At 41.3% G+C, this 17,561-nt stretch overlaps 1 protein-coding gene across 39 annotated transcripts in view; it reads right to left on the reverse strand.

Moving 5' to 3' along the window:
• The window catches only part of TTC23 (tetratricopeptide repeat domain 23), a 114,947-nt gene that overhangs the window by 35,857 nt on the left and 61,529 nt on the right, over positions 1–17,561 (reverse strand). For all 39 annotated transcript variants that reach the window (XM_055364082.2, XM_055364080.2, XM_063698866.1 and 36 more), the window contains one exon: positions 2,933–3,038. In XM_055364082.2, coding sequence (XP_055220057.1) covers positions 2,933–3,038 — 106 coding nt within the window. The remainder of the gene's footprint in view (positions 1–2,932; positions 3,039–17,561) is intronic.

Below are 17,561 nucleotides of genomic sequence, written 5' to 3' on the forward strand. Positions count from 1 at the left end.
GTGACTCTCATGCCTCAGCCTCCCAAGTAGCTGGGACTACAGGCGTGCGCCATCACACACGGCTAATTTTTGTATTTTCAGTAGAGACGGGGTTTCATCATGCTGGCCAGGCTGGTCTCGAACTCCTGACCTCATGTGATCCACCCATCTTGGCCTCCCAAAGTGGCTCCTCACATATTTCAATTCTGACTGGCAAGTGGGCTTTCTGAGTGCATGTCACCGAATGCCCTCAGCTGCTGCAGGTTGGAGCTGAGATTCTCCGCATGCTCCTGGGCCCCAGGCCTTCCCATTGGCACTCCATACCCTTTTCTCTGGGCTGCCTTCATTCTTCCTGTGTCCCTTGTCTGCCCACAGATTTTTTTGGTGGGCCTAAGGTGGGAGGAGACATGTGAAGTGCCAGACCCTATAACATGACATGGCATAAAGAGCCTCTGGGGTGGTTGGCTGCCTGGGTTCATATCTTCACCACTCACTGGTTATGGGCCCTTGTAAAAATTACCTAATCTCTGGGTGCCTCAACTTCTCCATCCAACAAATGGGGATAAATGTACCTATCTCATTGAGTTGCAAGGATTTCTGAATTAATAAATGTAGTGTGGTGAGAACCATTGCTGGTATGCCGTATATAAGCAGTAGCTATTAATATTATAACTGTATGAGGTCATTTAATTATCACACATTTATCATCTGTATCAAGTAGGTATTATTATCATTTTCAATTTAAGAGAAGGCAATAGAGTGCTATATTTAGACTGGAAAACTTTTTAAAAATATATAACTAAAATTGGATTGCCTCTGATTCCAAAAGTCATGCAAAGCAGAGTGGCCTAACTTCACAGCTATGGGACAATAGCATTCTAGGGCACAGATTCACTAGGTCCCACTCAATTCATACCTGCAGTGAGTACACTGAGCACTGGGTAAAGTGCTGGAAACCAGAATCCCTCTAGGCAAAAAGATGGTCTTTTGGCCTTAGTCTCCTCTCTGTTTGGTTTGGTATTCATTCAGGAATGGACCCACCTCCCCTTACTCTGCCAGTTTACGCCCCCAAGGAAAACAGGAAAGATCTGACAGCAACCTGTCACTTGCTTTCCAGGTCAAAAGTCACGGATCCAGCCTTCACACTTGTTTTGACTTTCTCAGAGCCTTAAACATATTTCAGTTAGTTACCATCAGTTAAAAATTGGGCTGGGTCTGTGGTGGCTCATGCCTGTTATCCCAGAGTTTTGGGAAGCCAAGATGGGAGGGTAGCCTAGGGCCAGGAGTTCAAGACCATCCTTGGCAAGACTCTGTCTCTAAAAAAGAATTTTTTAAATTAGCTAGGTGCAAGCAGTGTGTGCCTGTAGTCCCACCTACTTCGGAGGCTGAGGCAGGAAGACCACTTGAGCCCAGGAGTCTGAGGCTGCAGTGGGCTATAATTGCGCCACTGCACTCCAGCCTGGGTGACAGAGTGAGACCCTGTCTCTAAAAAAATAAAAAATAATTTAAAAAAAATTGAAGATTCTCCAATAAAACTCCAAATTTCTACCTTCTTTTAAAAAAGGAGCTCTGCCAATATAAGCCTCCCTTCCACATGGCTGCCAGGGGCTGGAGCTTAAGTAGCAGGTATGGGTTTTAGTTTGCCACAATCCTCACCACTCTGTTTCGTCTCTCTCATACTACAGCCATCAGTTAGCTGCCATTTATAACTATGCTTGCTGCTGCTGCTGGTTTCTGATAACCACCTGCTTCACTCACATTGCTTGCTTGGTTCCTGTAGACATTTAGATTTGTGACTTGCTATTCTAGGAGTTTCCATCAAACATGTATTTTAAGTGTTTTATTAATAGGTATGGAATAGAAAGTACTTTCCTCCTATTACATGAATTTTAGGCACCAACAAGCAAACCTGATGGTTAGTGTGGAATGTTCTAGGGAGCAGGGACAAGAAAGGTCACCTGTCTCCTCTCTCCATCCTTACACAGGCTCCTCCAGATCTAAAAAGGTGCTTCAAGCTCTAGCAGGCCAGAATGAGAGATCTGCAAGGTGTGATGGACAGATGGATAAATGCCAATGCCCCCTTCATCAGTTCCTCTGTGGACTGAAGCTCCCTGCCTGGCCCATGGATCTTTTCGGACCAGGCTGCTCATTGAAGCTTTCCCTTCACCTTCTCCCATGTGCTGGCCTCATTTTAGCCTGACTTCTGCTTCCTGAATCAACCCCATGCCTTCCAGATATTGATTTTATGCTTTTGAGCACAGTGGACCTCATTTTATTCAGTATGTAATTATTTTTATCTGATATCTTGGAATACACCCCTAGGTCTTCTTTATGAATTGTACTCTATTTCTGAATATTATGACCAAAAAAAAAAATCATTAGTACTATGTGTTTTCTGTCAATGGAGGCACATTGTATGCTCTGTATGCTCTGTACGTGGATTAAATAATTCCTGAAGCTTGATGCTCTACCTATTATGCGGGGATAAGAAAAAACATAAGAAAAAGCCATAAATGGCAACTTCCTTTTGGAATCCTGAAGCCGTGTAAGTTCATCCTGATGGAAAGTTCAGCCCTGACAGTGCCTGGAGGCCGGCTGGCCCAGAGGCCAGAGCTGTTGCCACAACAATCTTTAAAAATAGATCACCTTTGAAAGCAGAGCAGATTTCCCGTAAGCCCAGTACAGATGCTCTGGGGCTCTTAACAGCTAACATTTGGATAGAGATTAGCTGTATTTAAGAATAACAGACTAGAAGAAGGCTAGAAGGGGAGAGAAACCAAAGGACTCCGAGGAAAGCAGCAGAGTAGCATAGGGGCAGATGATCAGATAAAACAAGGAAGGCTCTGTGGCGGGCCTGTGTCGCGGCTCTGTCCACCTGTTAACCCATCTAGAAGGCAGCTCGTTTATAGACCCAGGTGCCTGTGAGAGAGGAAGAGAAAAGGATTCTTCTCACCATGGTGCTCGTGTCTCCCTGAAGCGACAGCAGCGTGGGCGACGACGTGTGCCGAGTCTGCTGCCTCCACTTGAGAGGGGCTTCTACTCAGGATGATGAGATGTGCCTGTCACCACAGAAGAAGAAACATGTTGTTTACATACTTGGCAGCAGCAGCAGGGAATTAACTGTCCTTGCAAAGATAAGCAGAAAGCCAAGGAACTTTCCAGCAAGCTAGAAGAAATGATTTATGTGGAAGTGAAATCAACTCGCAGGAAAGCTGGATTTTAAAAGGTCTGAGTAGTGGAGGGAACACTGGACAATGAATCCAGATGGCTCAATGCTATGGCCAGGGCCTGTCACTAAGCAAATCATTAAACGTCTATGATCCTTTGAGTCCAGTGTCAGCAAAGGAAGGGGGAGTTACAAGAAGTAAAGAGATGAATAGAAGGTGTCGATGCTGTGCAGAAACAGTGGGCAAGCCCAGTGCCCTGCCTACCAGCCAGCCCCAAAAGTGGGACCTACCGGTGGGTGTCAGCAGTCTCCCCACAGATATACAGACCCCTCCTTTGTGCCTGTGCCACCAAGCCCATTTGCCTGCACCCTCTACAAACTTGCTCAGGGGAGCTGCCCAAGCACAGAAAGCAGCTCAGTTCCTTGAAAATAAAGTCCACTAAAATGTTTTTGCCCAGGCGCGGTGGCTCATGTCTGTAATCCCAGCACTTTGGGAGGCCAAGGCAGGTGGATCACTTGAGGTCAGGAGTTCAAGACCAGCCTGGCCAACATGGTGAAACCTTATCTCTACTAAAAATATAAAAATTAGCCAGGTATGGTGGTACACGCCTATAGTCCCAGCTATTTGGAAGGCTGAGGCACGAGAACAGCTTGAACCTGGGAGATGGAGGTTGCAGTGAGCCGAGATTGCACCACTGCACTCCAGCCTGGGTGACAGAGACTCTGTCTCAAAAAATAAAAGTTTTTAAACAACAAACAAAAAACTATGATCCTATGAACATAAAATCACAATAGTCCTTTCAAATAACATGCAAAATACATGCTTTCAAATAAAAAGTAACTACTCAACTCCCTGTCAGCATTTGGAGTTTTAAAATACTATTAGTAACATGTTTACATTCATTCATACTTAGGATCGCCTACTATAGGAGAGGCATGGGCTAGAAAGTGTGGGCAGTACAAAAAATAAAATATGGTGAAGTAAGATAATACACTAATGTGAGTCAGTAGGTAGGTAGTTCACAATTAATTGCCAAAAGAGTGACAGAATACTAAAATGCCATGAGTAGGCCAGGCATGGTGGCTCACAACTGTACTCCCAGCAATTTGGGGGACTGAGGCTGGAGACTGCTAGAGCTCAGGAGTTCAAGATGAGCCTGGGCAACATGGTGAAACCCTGTCTCTACAACAAATACAAAAATTAGCCGGGCATGGTGGCATATGCCTGCAGTCCCAGCTACTCGGGAGGGCTAAAGCGGGCGAATTGCTTTGAGCCCGGGAGGTTGAGGCTGCAATGAGTTATGATTATGCCACTGCACTTCAGCCTGGGTGACAGAGCAAGACCCTGTCACACACACATACACACAAAAAGATAAAAAAGGAAAACACTAGATTGGGATAGGCAAAACACACTAGCAATTCATAAGATGTAAGCTGCACTTTAATTCTTTTTTGTGATACCAATTTTAATTTTCTTGATAATTGTTATCTTCATTTTATACATGAGAAAACTAAGATTGCTGAATGGGTGATTATGATATCTCACAGCTAATAAGAGATAGAGATAAGAGTCTGACCCTGATCCTCTAACTTCAAATTCTGCTATCTCTATCATGTCCTGAGTGCTGCCATTCCCCCCACCCTAGCCAGTGGTGGGAGACATCACTAATTGATGCCAGCACACTCCTCAGGGAACCCCAATTCAGTCCTCAGGAGCTGTGATTCATCCATGGCAGCTGGCACAGGAGATCAAGTCATCCCAGTTGAGCATTCTAGTCTGGACCATGCAGTACTTCCTCCTCTTATGACCAGCCGAATGCATTTCTGAGACTATAATCAGGGCGGAGATAGAATCTTTGACTCTAGACTGTCACCTTACTTGTCACATGGTAAAATCCGCTAAGCTACTAGCTCTGGACTTTTTATGATGGGGCTACTCCAAAATAAGATTGCAGGTAATAATTTTTATTGCTGCATTAGAATAGTCAGAATTTCTTATTCATAAGTGCCAACAATATCCTTTGCTTTAAAACGACTTTTCTTATTATAGAATATAAAGAATTGAATATGTGATTTTGGCAACCCCAAATTAGCCACTGTCCTTGATTTGGCATGAAAGGCCCAATCTTAAGCTCTGACTTAAATGTTTTCCAAATAACGGGCACTATGAAATTCAACTTCATGTGTATATAGACAATAGCAGCCACAGGGATAGAGTCAAATTATTGCTTGTGTAGTGTTTGGAGAAAGGAAAAAAGAGGAAATACCCACACCCTCCGAAAAAATACCAAATGCAAATTGAGCCATGTTTACTTTGCTTTTCCCCTACTATCTCTACGATCTGTTATTTGGAGAGAACAATCACTGTGTAATGCCAGAAAAGCTTTAACTCATATGATGCAAAGACATACAGTATTTTAGATTAAAACCAAAACAAGAAAGATTTTATATTTTGTTTCTTCCTATTCAATATTATAAATTCAAGAAAATGTTAATAGATATGTGTCTAACAAAATTATTTTCAAATCAATAATTACATGTTCTGAAAACACTGTAAGTTGTTTTTTTGCCATGGAGACAGAAAGCAAAGTTTTCCAAGAGCAAAATACACACAATATCAAGAAAGTGAGTCAGGCTGGGCATGCTGGCTCATGCCTATAATCTCAGCACCTTGGGAGGCCGAGGCAGGAGGATCACTTGAGCTCAGGAGTTTGAGACTAGCCTGGGCAACATAGTGAGACCCTGTCTGTACTAAAAAATAAAAAAAATTAGCCAGGGGTGGTGGCATACACCTGTAGTCCCAGCTACGCAGGACGCTGAGGTGGGAAGATCACTTGATCCTGGGAGATCAAGACTGCAGTGAGCCGTGATCGTATACTGCACTCCAGCTTGGGTGACAAAGCAAGACTCTGTCTCAAAAAATAAAAAAAGAAAGTGGGTACTGAAAGCTTAAAGGGATCTGAATTTATCACAAAATTTTCATGACTTAAACATTTTTCTACATGAAATGCTAACATAAGCAAATATTTATTATTCATTATTCACTTCAGAAACTCAATCCCTAATGTAATTTATTTGATGTTCATGAAGCTTTTACAAACCATACGCTAGAGGGAAGGGGGTTTGATGGGGGAACACCCAGGATGTCTAAAATGTGCAAAATTAGCATCTCATTTATTCAGTAAAATTCAATTTAATTCCATTTAATTTAATTCAGTCCTATTCAACTTATTTTCATTTTTAAATGCTTTCTACATGCCAGATATTGTGCTAACACTAGGAATCCCCCCCAAAAATTAGGCAGGAATTTTAGTTTTAAAGGAGCTCATATGTGAACTACAAAAATGTAGGATAGTTTGTATTTTATGCAGATTTACAGACACTGCCCCTCACTAGGTTTTTGCACCCAGCTAACTGACTTCCTATCTACCCTTACTCTTGTCATCATTTCCCAAGATTTCAGTATGCATGAGATTGGCCTGTACTCAATCAGGCAGGAAAGAGATGGCACATGTAAACAGGTTAATAGAGGAAAAGAGGTCAATAAAATGATCCCTGGCATGGAGGAAACCCAAGATGAGCACGCTGGCTCCCAAGACAAGGTACTTGGGGCATTTGCTATAACCAGAAAGAAGAATTGTAGGGAAATGAGCAGTGGGTTTCAGTAGAGACACGGCCTACTTGCAGGGACCTTGAGGGGAGGGGGTGGAGGAATGGATACTCTGTCTCCATGTCTTCCCTGGTCCAGGCTGTGTATCTCTCAGTCTGAGGGAAAGGGCACTGAGATGGTAATTAAAGTTCAGCCTCTGGGGCACAGAGCAGGGCTGAGAAGGATGCAGAGTGTAGCTGAAGGACCACACGGAAATGTCCAGCAAACGACCTAGCCAACACCTTGGCCTCTCAGGTTTCTGACAAACTTACTTTCCTCCTTACTCTCAGGTGCCCAGTCCCCGGGCCACACTCCAGACCTCATCATCGCCCACTCTGTGTTACCACTGGATCCTCCAACTCACAGACCCATTTTGGCTCTTGGGGGGCCCCAGATCTATTGCCTCCATGCACATCTACTCCACCGCCCCCTGACATTCTCACTAGCCATCCAACCCTCCTGCTGTCCTTCCCTTCTTGTCCAGCTTAATGGGCACCGCCCATTGCCTGTGTTGAAAATGCCCTCCACTGATGCATTAATTGAGATGGTAAAAAATGGGGAACCACCTAAATATCTATCAGCAGGGGAATGAACATATTGTGGTTTATTCTACAAGTTCTTGATTGAACTCCATCTACATATGTTAACATGGTTATATTTCAAAAACATACCACTGAGTGAATGAAGCAACTTGTAAAAGGATGCAAACACCATGGCACCATTGATTTTCAAGTTTCTTTTCTGGAGCAGAAGAACCCAAACAAAACCTTCTGTGGTTCTCAATATACACAGCAGGAAAGAGCGGAACAGCCGCTCTCACAGAAGCAGGTGGAGGGGCCTGGAAGTCTGACTACCTGCTCCCAGCTGGCTGCCCCAGAAGAACCTCCATGGAACATGAGGGCTCAGGGTGACACAGATGGAGAACCACAGCACATGCTGGGCAGTGAGGCTTCCTTAGGGAGTGAGTGCAAAGGACGTTGACAATGCTAGTGTTTAGACTACGCTGTCTTTCCAAACTCAACCATTGTTCACAATTTTCAAACAATGCTTCATTTGCTGAGGGAATATAAATACCCTGTTACATGCATCTGAGAGCATTTAAGGACTAGGAATCACAGTTAACAGAATTATAGGCATCCTGCTTGCCTCTCCTGGATTTCTGCAAGAGATCAAGTAATGGGCCTCGCTGGTGCTCCACAGTTTGACCACACTCACTCCTTCTCCTCAGGATTTATTAATCTCCCCAGGGCTTGCATTTCCCCTCATGTCTTTTGTTCTTTTCAGTATCTTATGGTTACATTTATCAACTGTCATCTTGAAGCTGAGGAGGAATGTTTAATATCCCCAAATCCCTTGGGGTGCTGGCATGTTGGACTGGGTTAAAAACAAACAAAAAACTTCTAATATTCCACATTGAACAAGGTCATTAATTAAAAAAAAAAAAAACAAAACTCATCCACAAGACCAAGGACCTCAACCCCTGCCAAGGCACAGAGCAGCTGTTCCATCCTGGTGCCTTGTATGTATGTCTGGGGGAAACCACAGATTCCTCAGTGCCAATCAAGCTGTCGATAGACACAGCCAGAGCTGGCAGGCTTTTATCTAACTGGGCCTGTCCCCTTGGGTTGGTAAAATGTGTAATATTTCCTAAAGAGAAAGCCTGATGACTAGTGAAAAGGATGAGAGACACTTCTATTTCTGCAGGCGGACCCCATCATCTGAACACTCAACTTCAAACCCTGGAAGGAGTCTGAGTGTGGAATCCCAGCTCTTGGGGATGGGGTGGGTCTTGGGGGTTAGGGAAATATATTTTCCCCCCACTTTGTAATAATTTGGGGTTCAGTGACAGAGCAAAATCTCTCCTACAGCAAAGTAGAGAGTAAGTACACAAGAAGATCAAGGTACATTTGTGGACTTAGCCTGAATGTATTTACTCTGGAGATGAGAACACTCAGCGAGGAGACAATAGAAGTCTTCAACTTAGTCACAGCCAGGATCTCTTTGTACAGCTGAGGGTGAGCACTGGAGGGACACAGGGAAGGAGGGAACTAACATCGATTAAGCACCTTCTTCTGCCAGGTGTGGTACTAAATGAATTTTACCACTTACCAGTTCACTCAGTCTCAAAATGACCATTGAAAGTGATGTGAACAGCCCAATTTACAGAAGGGAAAATTAAGCCTCCAGGAGATGAGGTTGAAGGTCACATGGTGCGTCAGCAGCAGAACAGAGACTCAGACTAAGGCCTGTCATTCCAAACTGCATACTTTTCCAGTCTAACACTTGGTTATTGAGAGGGTAGAAGTTACAGAAAGATGATTTTCTAATCAATGTAATGAAGAGATATTTAAGGGTCAGAGAAAGAGGCTGTCAAAGAGTAGACTCTGTCCAGAAATGGACTGGGCTGCCTAGAGTGAAGAGTGAGATGCTAACATGTGGATGCCTGAGCAGCTAGCTTCTAAACACTTTAGAGGGATGCCATAAAGGAGAGAAAAGCGGCAGATGGTGGATAGAGAAGATGTTATGGTGTCGTCCACCAAGAGTCTACGACTCTGCTTTGTTTCAAGTTTGTGCCTTAATTCAAAAGAAGTTCAAGTCCACTTGTCATTGGAGGTGTGAGCTTGCTGTTTCTTTTATAACTGACCAGCTGTGAAGCTGCATAGCTTGCCTTTTCACCCTGCCAAAACTGGTCATTTCACCCTTCAAATTTAAGCTAACACCCTTACGTAAGACAGGGTCACGTTGCAGCCCCGGGTTGCCATTTCCTTCCCTCTCCCATCTCTGCCCAGCAGGGAAGGCTTTCATGGCCACACACACCTCGGAGGCCTGGGGCAGCTGGTGAACCTTGGCTAAGAAAAAGACGGAGCTGGGAATCCCTGGGGGATTAGATGAACAGGAAGTCACTGGGAGCAGAGAGCATTGGAAAACTGAGTTCTGAGGGCCCTGGACTAAGCCAGTTTCTTTTAATAGTCAGAGAAAGTCCTCAGTGGCAGCTCTCCAGTTGTCAATTTTAGCTCCTCCAAAGAGCTGGGGAGAAAAAGCACTACTCTGTATAAGCATTAGCAACAAAATAGATACCTCAAGGGCTTATATTTTCTTCGTTTGGTTGCAAGTATGTGTTTTCTTAAAACTTAATTAGATTTTTAAATGATAAGAGTATTACCTGCATAGAATCTTAAAAAATCTTAAGTGGTGGAAAAGAATAAACAATTGAAATTAAAAATACTCCTTCCCCCTTCTACCTGCCTTAACCTCTTTTTCTCCCCATTCCCAGGCTTACAGCTAATCAGTTTCCTGTATTGTTCCAGAAATAAATCTCTCTCTCTCTGACACACACACACACACACACACACGCACACGCACATAATCATAACCCAGCCACGTGCCGCTCTTAGCTTCATCTCCTATGACCCATACTGGGCTCCAGCCACAATGGCCAGACAGCTAAATTGCATTTCTTTAATTACGAGTGAGGCTGAGGATTATTTCTGTATGGTTATTGGTTATTTATGTTTCCTCTTCTGTAAATTGTATGTTCCTGTCTTGTGCATGTTTCTACTGAGTTGTCTTTTTTATCCAGATTTTTAAAGAACTCTTTCTATATTTTCTCCTCTTTGACATTTATGTTTTGACTTTATGATATATTATCACAGAGTAGTTTTTCATTTTTACTCTGTCAAATTTATCACTTTCTTCCTTTCTCTTTTTTTTCTCTTCTGTCTCCTAATGTATACTCATCTGTATATATGCAGAGAAAAATTGTTCAGTAAGTGTCAACACTGGCTATTTCTGGGCAAGGAGGTCTGAGGTGACTGGTGGCATATATTTGACCTTTCCTATATAGCTTGATTTTTAAAAAACAAAGAACATGTATCATTTTTTAAAAAAGTAGTTATTACTTAAAAAAAAAAAAAACCAGTAATCTTCCACTTTGTGGCACTTGGATTGATGTCATTCTTAGAAAATTTTTATAGTGAAACAATATGAAACAGTAACTGAAATAGTATGAAAATGGACTAATACAGTAAATTGGTACCAGCAGAATGGGGCACTGCTATAAGATACCAGAGAATGCGGAAGCGACTTTGGAACTGGGTAATGGGCAGAGGTTGGAAAAGTTTGGAGAACTCAGAAGAGAGGAAGATGTGGGAAAGTTTGGAACTTCCTAAAGACTTGTGGAATGGCTTTGGCCAAAATGCTGATAGTGATAAGGACAATGAAGTCCACGCTGAGGTGGTCTCAGATGGAGATGAGGAATTTGCTGGGAACTGGAGTAAAGGTCATTCTTGCTATGCTTTAGCAAAGAGACTGGTGGCTTTTTGGCCCTACCCTAGATCTGTGGAACTCTGAACTTGAGAGAGAAGATTTAGGGCATCTGGTGGAAGAAATTTCTTCCTTTCTTTTTTTTTTTTTTTTTTTTTTGAGACAGAGTCTCGCTCTGTCACCCAGGCTGGAGTGCAGTGGTGCGATCTCGACTCACTGCAACCTCCGCCTCCTGGGTTCAAGCAATTCTCCTGCCTCAGCCTCCCGAGTAGCTGGGACTACAGGCACGTGCCACCACGCCCAGCCAATTTTTTTATTGTTGTTGTTGTTGTTTTTGTTTTTTTTTTTTAGTAGATAAGGGGTTTCACTGAGTTAGCCAGATGGTCTCAATCTCCTGACCTTGTGATCCACCTGCCTCGGCCTCCCAAAGTGCTGGGATTACAAGCGTGAGCCATCGCTCCTGGCCTGGTGGAAGAAATTTCTAAGCAGCCAAGCATTCAAGAAGTGACACAGCATAAAAGTTTGGAAAATTTGTAGCCTGACAATGCAGTAGAAAACGAAAACCCATTTTCTGGGGAGAAATTCAAGCTGTCTGCAGAAATTTGCATAAGTAACGAGGAGCTGAATGTTAATCACTAAGACAATGGGGCAAATGTCTCCAGGGCATGCCAGAGACCTTCACAGCAGCTCCCCTTATCACAGGCCCTGAGACCTAGGAGGAAAAATGATTTTGTGGGCCCAGGACCCCCCTGCTGTGTGCAGCCTAGGGACTCGGTGCCTTGCTTTTTGCTCCAGCCATGGCTAGAAGGGGCAAAGGTACAGCTTGGGTGTGGCTTAAGAGGGTACAAGCCCCAAGCCTTGGTAGCTTCCATGAGGTGTTGAGCTTGCAGGTACACAGAAGTCAAGAACTGAGGTTTGGGAACCTCTGGCTGGATTTCAGAAGATGTATGGAAATGCCTGGGTGTCCAGGCAGAAGTGTGCTGCAGGGACGAAGCATTCACAGAGAACCTCTGCTAGGGCAGTGTGGAAAGGAAATGTGGGGTGGAAGCCCCTACACAGAGTCTCCACTGGGGCACTGCCTAGTGGAGCTGTGAGAAGAGGGCCACGGTCCTCCAGACCCCAGAATTGTAGGTCCACTGACAGCTTGCACCGTGCTCTGGAAAAGCCACAGACACTCGATGCCAGCCCATGGAAGCAGCCAAGAGGGGGGTTGTACCCTGCAAAGCCACAGGGGCAGAGCTGCTGAAGGACCTGGAGCTCACCTCTTGCATCAGCATGACCTGGATGTGAGACATGGAGTCAAAGGAGATCATTTTAGAACTATAAGGTTTAATTACTACCTTATTGGATTTTGGACTTGCATGGGGTCTGTAGCCCCTTTTGTTTTGGCCAATTTCTCCCATTTGGAACGGGTGTATTTACCCAATATCTGTACCCCCACTGTATCGAGGAAGTAACTAACTTGCTTTTGATTTTACAGGCTCATAGGTAGAGGGGACTTGCCTTGTCCCAGATGAGACTTTGGACTTGGACTTTTGGGTTAACGTTGGAATGAGTTAAGACTCTGGGGGACTGTTGGAAGGGCATGACTATGTTTTGAAATGTGAGGACATGAGATATGGGAGAGGCCACAGGCAAAATGATATGGTTTGGCTTTGTGTCCCCACCCAAATCTCATCTTGCATTGTAATCCCACAATCCCCATGTGTCATGGGAGGGACCTGTGGGAGGTAATTAAATCACGGGGGTGGTTTCCCCCATGCTGTTCTCGTGATGGTGAATGAGTTCTCATGAGGTCTGACAGTTTTATAAGTGTCTGGCATTTCCCCTGCTGGCTCTGTGAACAGGTGCCTTTTGTCATGATTGTAAGTTTCCTGACGCCTCCCTAGTCATACAAAACTGTGAGTCAATTAAACCTCTTTTCTTCATAAATTACCCAGTCTCGGGTATTTCCTTACAGCAATGTGAGAATGGACTAATACAACTGCATTCTACATCTTTCCTAATTCTAAACAAAAGGCTAGTATTAATATTTTCAGGTGTTTAAAATTAAAAATAGCATTTTCTGATTATTTACAATAAATTGATTGCATATGTATAGCAAATGCACAGCGACTACTAAGAGCCAATCAGAAGCGCTGCCATTAGCTGAGAACTCTGCACCTGCCAGGAGCCATGTGGGAGCACTGAGCAGCCATCACCCCAGGCCTGACCAAGGCCAGTAAGTTGTTGAGGCTGAGATCTAAAGCTAGATTTTCTGGCTCCAAAGCTGTCAGTAGAGCAACTGATGAATTTAATGATTTCATTACACTTTGCAAGTCAAAATACCCTAAATTTGGGAACTCTTGAGTGGCAGAGCTACCCTGGAAACTGAAAAAGAGGGATATGCAATTCAAGTGAGAGATGGGAAAAAGCAACCCAAGCTAGCACTGTTAAGGGTGTGTTAATTTATACACACCCATAAACATACTCTCACTCACATAAGTAGAACCCTGTGATTTTTCTTTTGGATAGGAAAATAAGCTTTTATTGCCAAAATCTACCATCAGGAGTTTCAGAAACAATCACATTTGCATGGTTTTCTTCCGGACCCCTGCGGCAGAGGGATGGATGAGGTAGATGACGGCTCTTTCATCAGTCCCTGGAACTGCCGCCTTCCTTGTGTTGGCTCTCCAGGACTTGGTTTATTTTTCTTCATTTTAATGAGTTAATCACTAAAATGCTTTGGAACTTTTCTGTATTTTACAGGAAATAAAAGGTCTTTTCTCTCTGGGTATTTCTGTCACTCCAAAGGAATGAAGGGTGAAAAACAACACGGAAAAATAACAAAACCTCTTTGTGTATACTTAATAGATGGCTTTTATACATGGGTCCCCTTTGAGGGCTGTGGCCTTACTGCACCTTTCTGTATCTTAGGTAAATCTCCTAAAGGAAAGAGAAGGATTGAAAAATGTTTAATAATTACTGTTAAGAAATAAAAGTAGCTTATACTGGCAGAAGGCCTAAGAGTTCACAAAGCACTTTCCATTTTGAACCTTTGAGTAGTTCTATGAAGTGCATGGAATATTTTGTAGGTTATTTTTTTAAGAAGCTAAATGACTTGCCTACAATCAAACAGCTGATAAACAGAATAGTCTGAACTCCAACCCAGATTTTTTGACTTCAAATTCAATATTATTCTCATTTCACCAAGGTATTTCTTTAATAATCTGCAATTAGTTTTAAAACACTCTCTAATCTTTTTTAACCTCAAGAGTAAACAAGAGCAAAAACTGCCTATCAAACTTTATAAGTATTATAAAAATGAGTGAATTCCACTACAACCTGGATACAGGGAAATCCTTCTAACTTAGGGCCACAGGAAAGGTTGAAAATTTGAACACATTTAGAAAACTTGTGTGGCAAAAAGCAGAAATAGCACTAATAAATGAGTTCAGCAAGGTTGCAGGATACAAGATAAACATAAAAAATCATATATTTCTATACATGAATAATTAGAAAATGAAATTTTAAAAGCTTCCATTTGTAATAGCATGAAAAATAATAAAATACTTACGAATAAATTTACCCAAAGAAGTACAAAGCTTATACTCTAAAAACTACAAAACATGGTTGAATGACATGAAAGAAGAGCTAAGTAAATAGATATCCCATGTTCAATGATTGAAAGACTTAATATTGTTAAGATGTCAATACTTCCCAAATTGTGATACAGATTCAATGTAATCCCTACCAAAATCCTGGTTTGTTTTGTTTTGTTTTGTTTTTTGCAGAAATTGACAAGCTGATCCTAAAATTCACATAAAAATTCCAGGAATCCAGAATAGCCAAAAGAATCTTAAAAAAGAAGAACAAAAGTTAGAGATTCACACTGATTTCAAAACTTACAACAAAACAACACTAATTAAGACAATGTGATACTGGTATAAGGATAAACATACAGATCAATGGAACAGAATTGAGAATCTAGAAATAAACCCTTACATTTATGGCCAATCTATTTTGACATGGGTCCCAAAATAATTTGATGGTGAAAGGATAGTCCTTTCAATAAATAGTGCTAGGACAATTGGATAGCCATATGCCCCTCTACCCCCCCAAAAAAGGAAGTTGGACCCCTATACCTCACACTATATATAAAAATTAACTCAAAATGAATCAAAGACCCATGTGTAAGAGCTAAAAATTATAAAAACTCTTAGAAGAAAACACAGATGTAAGCCTTTATGACCTTGGATTAGGGAATGATTTCTGAGATGTGATGCCAAAAGCACAAGCAAAAAAAAAAAAAAAAAAAAAAAAAACCCAACATAGACAAGTTGGACAATCAAAATGAAAAACTTTTGTGCTTCAAAGGACACATCAAGAAAGTCAAAAGACAACCTACAGATTGGGAAACACCTCACAGATAAGGCTCTAGTATCCAGTATCCAGAATATGTAAATAACTATTATCAGTCAACAATAAAAAGACAAATAACCCTATTAAAAATGTGCAAAGATTTTCAATAGACATTTCTCCCATGAAGATATACAAATGGCCAATAAGCCTATGAAAAGATGTGCTACATCATTAGTCATTAGGGAAATTCAAATAAAAAGCCACAATGAGATATCACTTCATACTTACTACAATGACTGAAATTAAAAAAGACAGATAGTAAGAAGTGTTGGTGAGGATGTGGAGATATTGGAACTTTCATAAATTGTTGGTGGGAATGTAAAATAGTGAGGCTGCTTTGGAAAATAGCACAGTAGTTCCTTGGAAAGTTAAATATAGAGTTACCATATGATTCAGCAATTCCACTTATAGCCTTATACCCAAGAGAAATAAAAACATATGTCTGTACAAAAAATTGTACATGAATGTTCACAGCAGTATTATTCATAATAGCCCAAAACTGGAAGCAACCCAAATGCCCATCTACTGATGAATGGATAAAAAAATGAGGTGAATCTGTATAACGGAATATTATTCCACCATGAAAAGGAATGAAGAACTGATACATGCTAAACATGGATGAATCTTGAAGAAATTATGCTAAATGAAAGAAGTCAGACACAAAAGACCACATACTGTATGATTCTGTTTATATGGAATGTCTAGAATAGAAAAATCCATAGAGATAGAAAGTAAATTGGTGGTTGCCAGGAGATGGGGGAAGAGGGAGGAATGACTGCCAATGGGTATGGAATTTCTTGAAAATACTCTGGAATTAGATAGTGGTAATGGTTACAAAACTCTGTGAATATAATAAAACCACTACATTGTACACTTTAAATGGGTAAATTTGTGGTATACAAATCTTCTCAAAAAACACTATGAAGAAAATTTTAAAAAATAAATTGGGTGAAGATATTTACAACATATGTCATAAACAAAGGGGCAATATGTATAAGATATGAAGGATTTCTACCAGTTAAGAAAACTGGACCAAAGCTTCATTTAAAAATGGTGAAATGACAGGAATATTTCACAAAAAAGACAATTGACAAAAAATATATGAAAGTCACTTAAACATATGAAAAGATGTTCAATTCCTTTTTAAAAAATATAAATGCAAATTAAAACTATCCTGAGACGTCATTTCTCACTCATTAGATTGGAATTAACTCAAAAGCTTGACAATGTACTTTGTTGAAACAGGTTGTGGGGAAACTGGCACTATCATACATTGCTAACGGAAATACAAATGATACAAGCTTAATTAAAAGGCAATTTGGCAATGTAGTAGTAGAATTCCAATAAGACAAACTTACCAATTAAGTTTTGTAGTAAATAAAACTACCAATGTATACTCCCTTCAACCTAGTGGTCCCATGCCTAGGAATTTTCTCTGAAGATACAACTCCAACAATAAAAAAAAATTTCAAAATATTGAAACCTGTTTAAATGCCCCAAAGTGGAAACTATTTGGAAAAAACCCATAGTACATACATAAAATGTATTATTATACATCTCTACAAGTAAGGGAGATTTCTATGAACTGCTATAAAGTTCATAGTATGAAGGTTTCCAGATATACTGTTATGTGAAAAGAGCAAACATATTAATAACAAATAAATAACTTGGTAGGGAAAAAGAGGGACATTCCTAACAGCAGAATGCCAACTGATAAGTGTGGATAAAATGGTAGAATGGAAAATAATTATTTTACAACCATCACAGTTATGACTGGTTCAGGAAAGATTCATCAATAGATGTGTTAAACCCAGAGGGAAAATTTGTGTGAGAAGCAAGATATTTACATAATCTTAAAATGTGTCTTTAAAGATGCTTATTAGCTGCAAGGGGAAAATAGTTACTATACAGTGAAGAAACTGTACACCACCAAGAATGGGTGATAAAAATTAATATCACCAGAAAAGGACAGATGGATTTCATGTGCCTCTGAATGAAATATCACAAGAAGGTACAATATCCCTTTGTAGTATTCTAGCTCGGCATGCATCACTCATGAGGAAACATTAGACAAACCCAAACTAAGGAACAGTTTATAAAACA

This window comes from Gorilla gorilla, chromosome 16 (assembly GCF_029281585.2).
Source record: "Gorilla gorilla gorilla isolate KB3781 chromosome 16, NHGRI_mGorGor1-v2.1_pri, whole genome shotgun sequence".
Taxonomy (NCBI): Eukaryota; Metazoa; Chordata; class Mammalia; order Primates; family Hominidae; genus Gorilla; species Gorilla gorilla.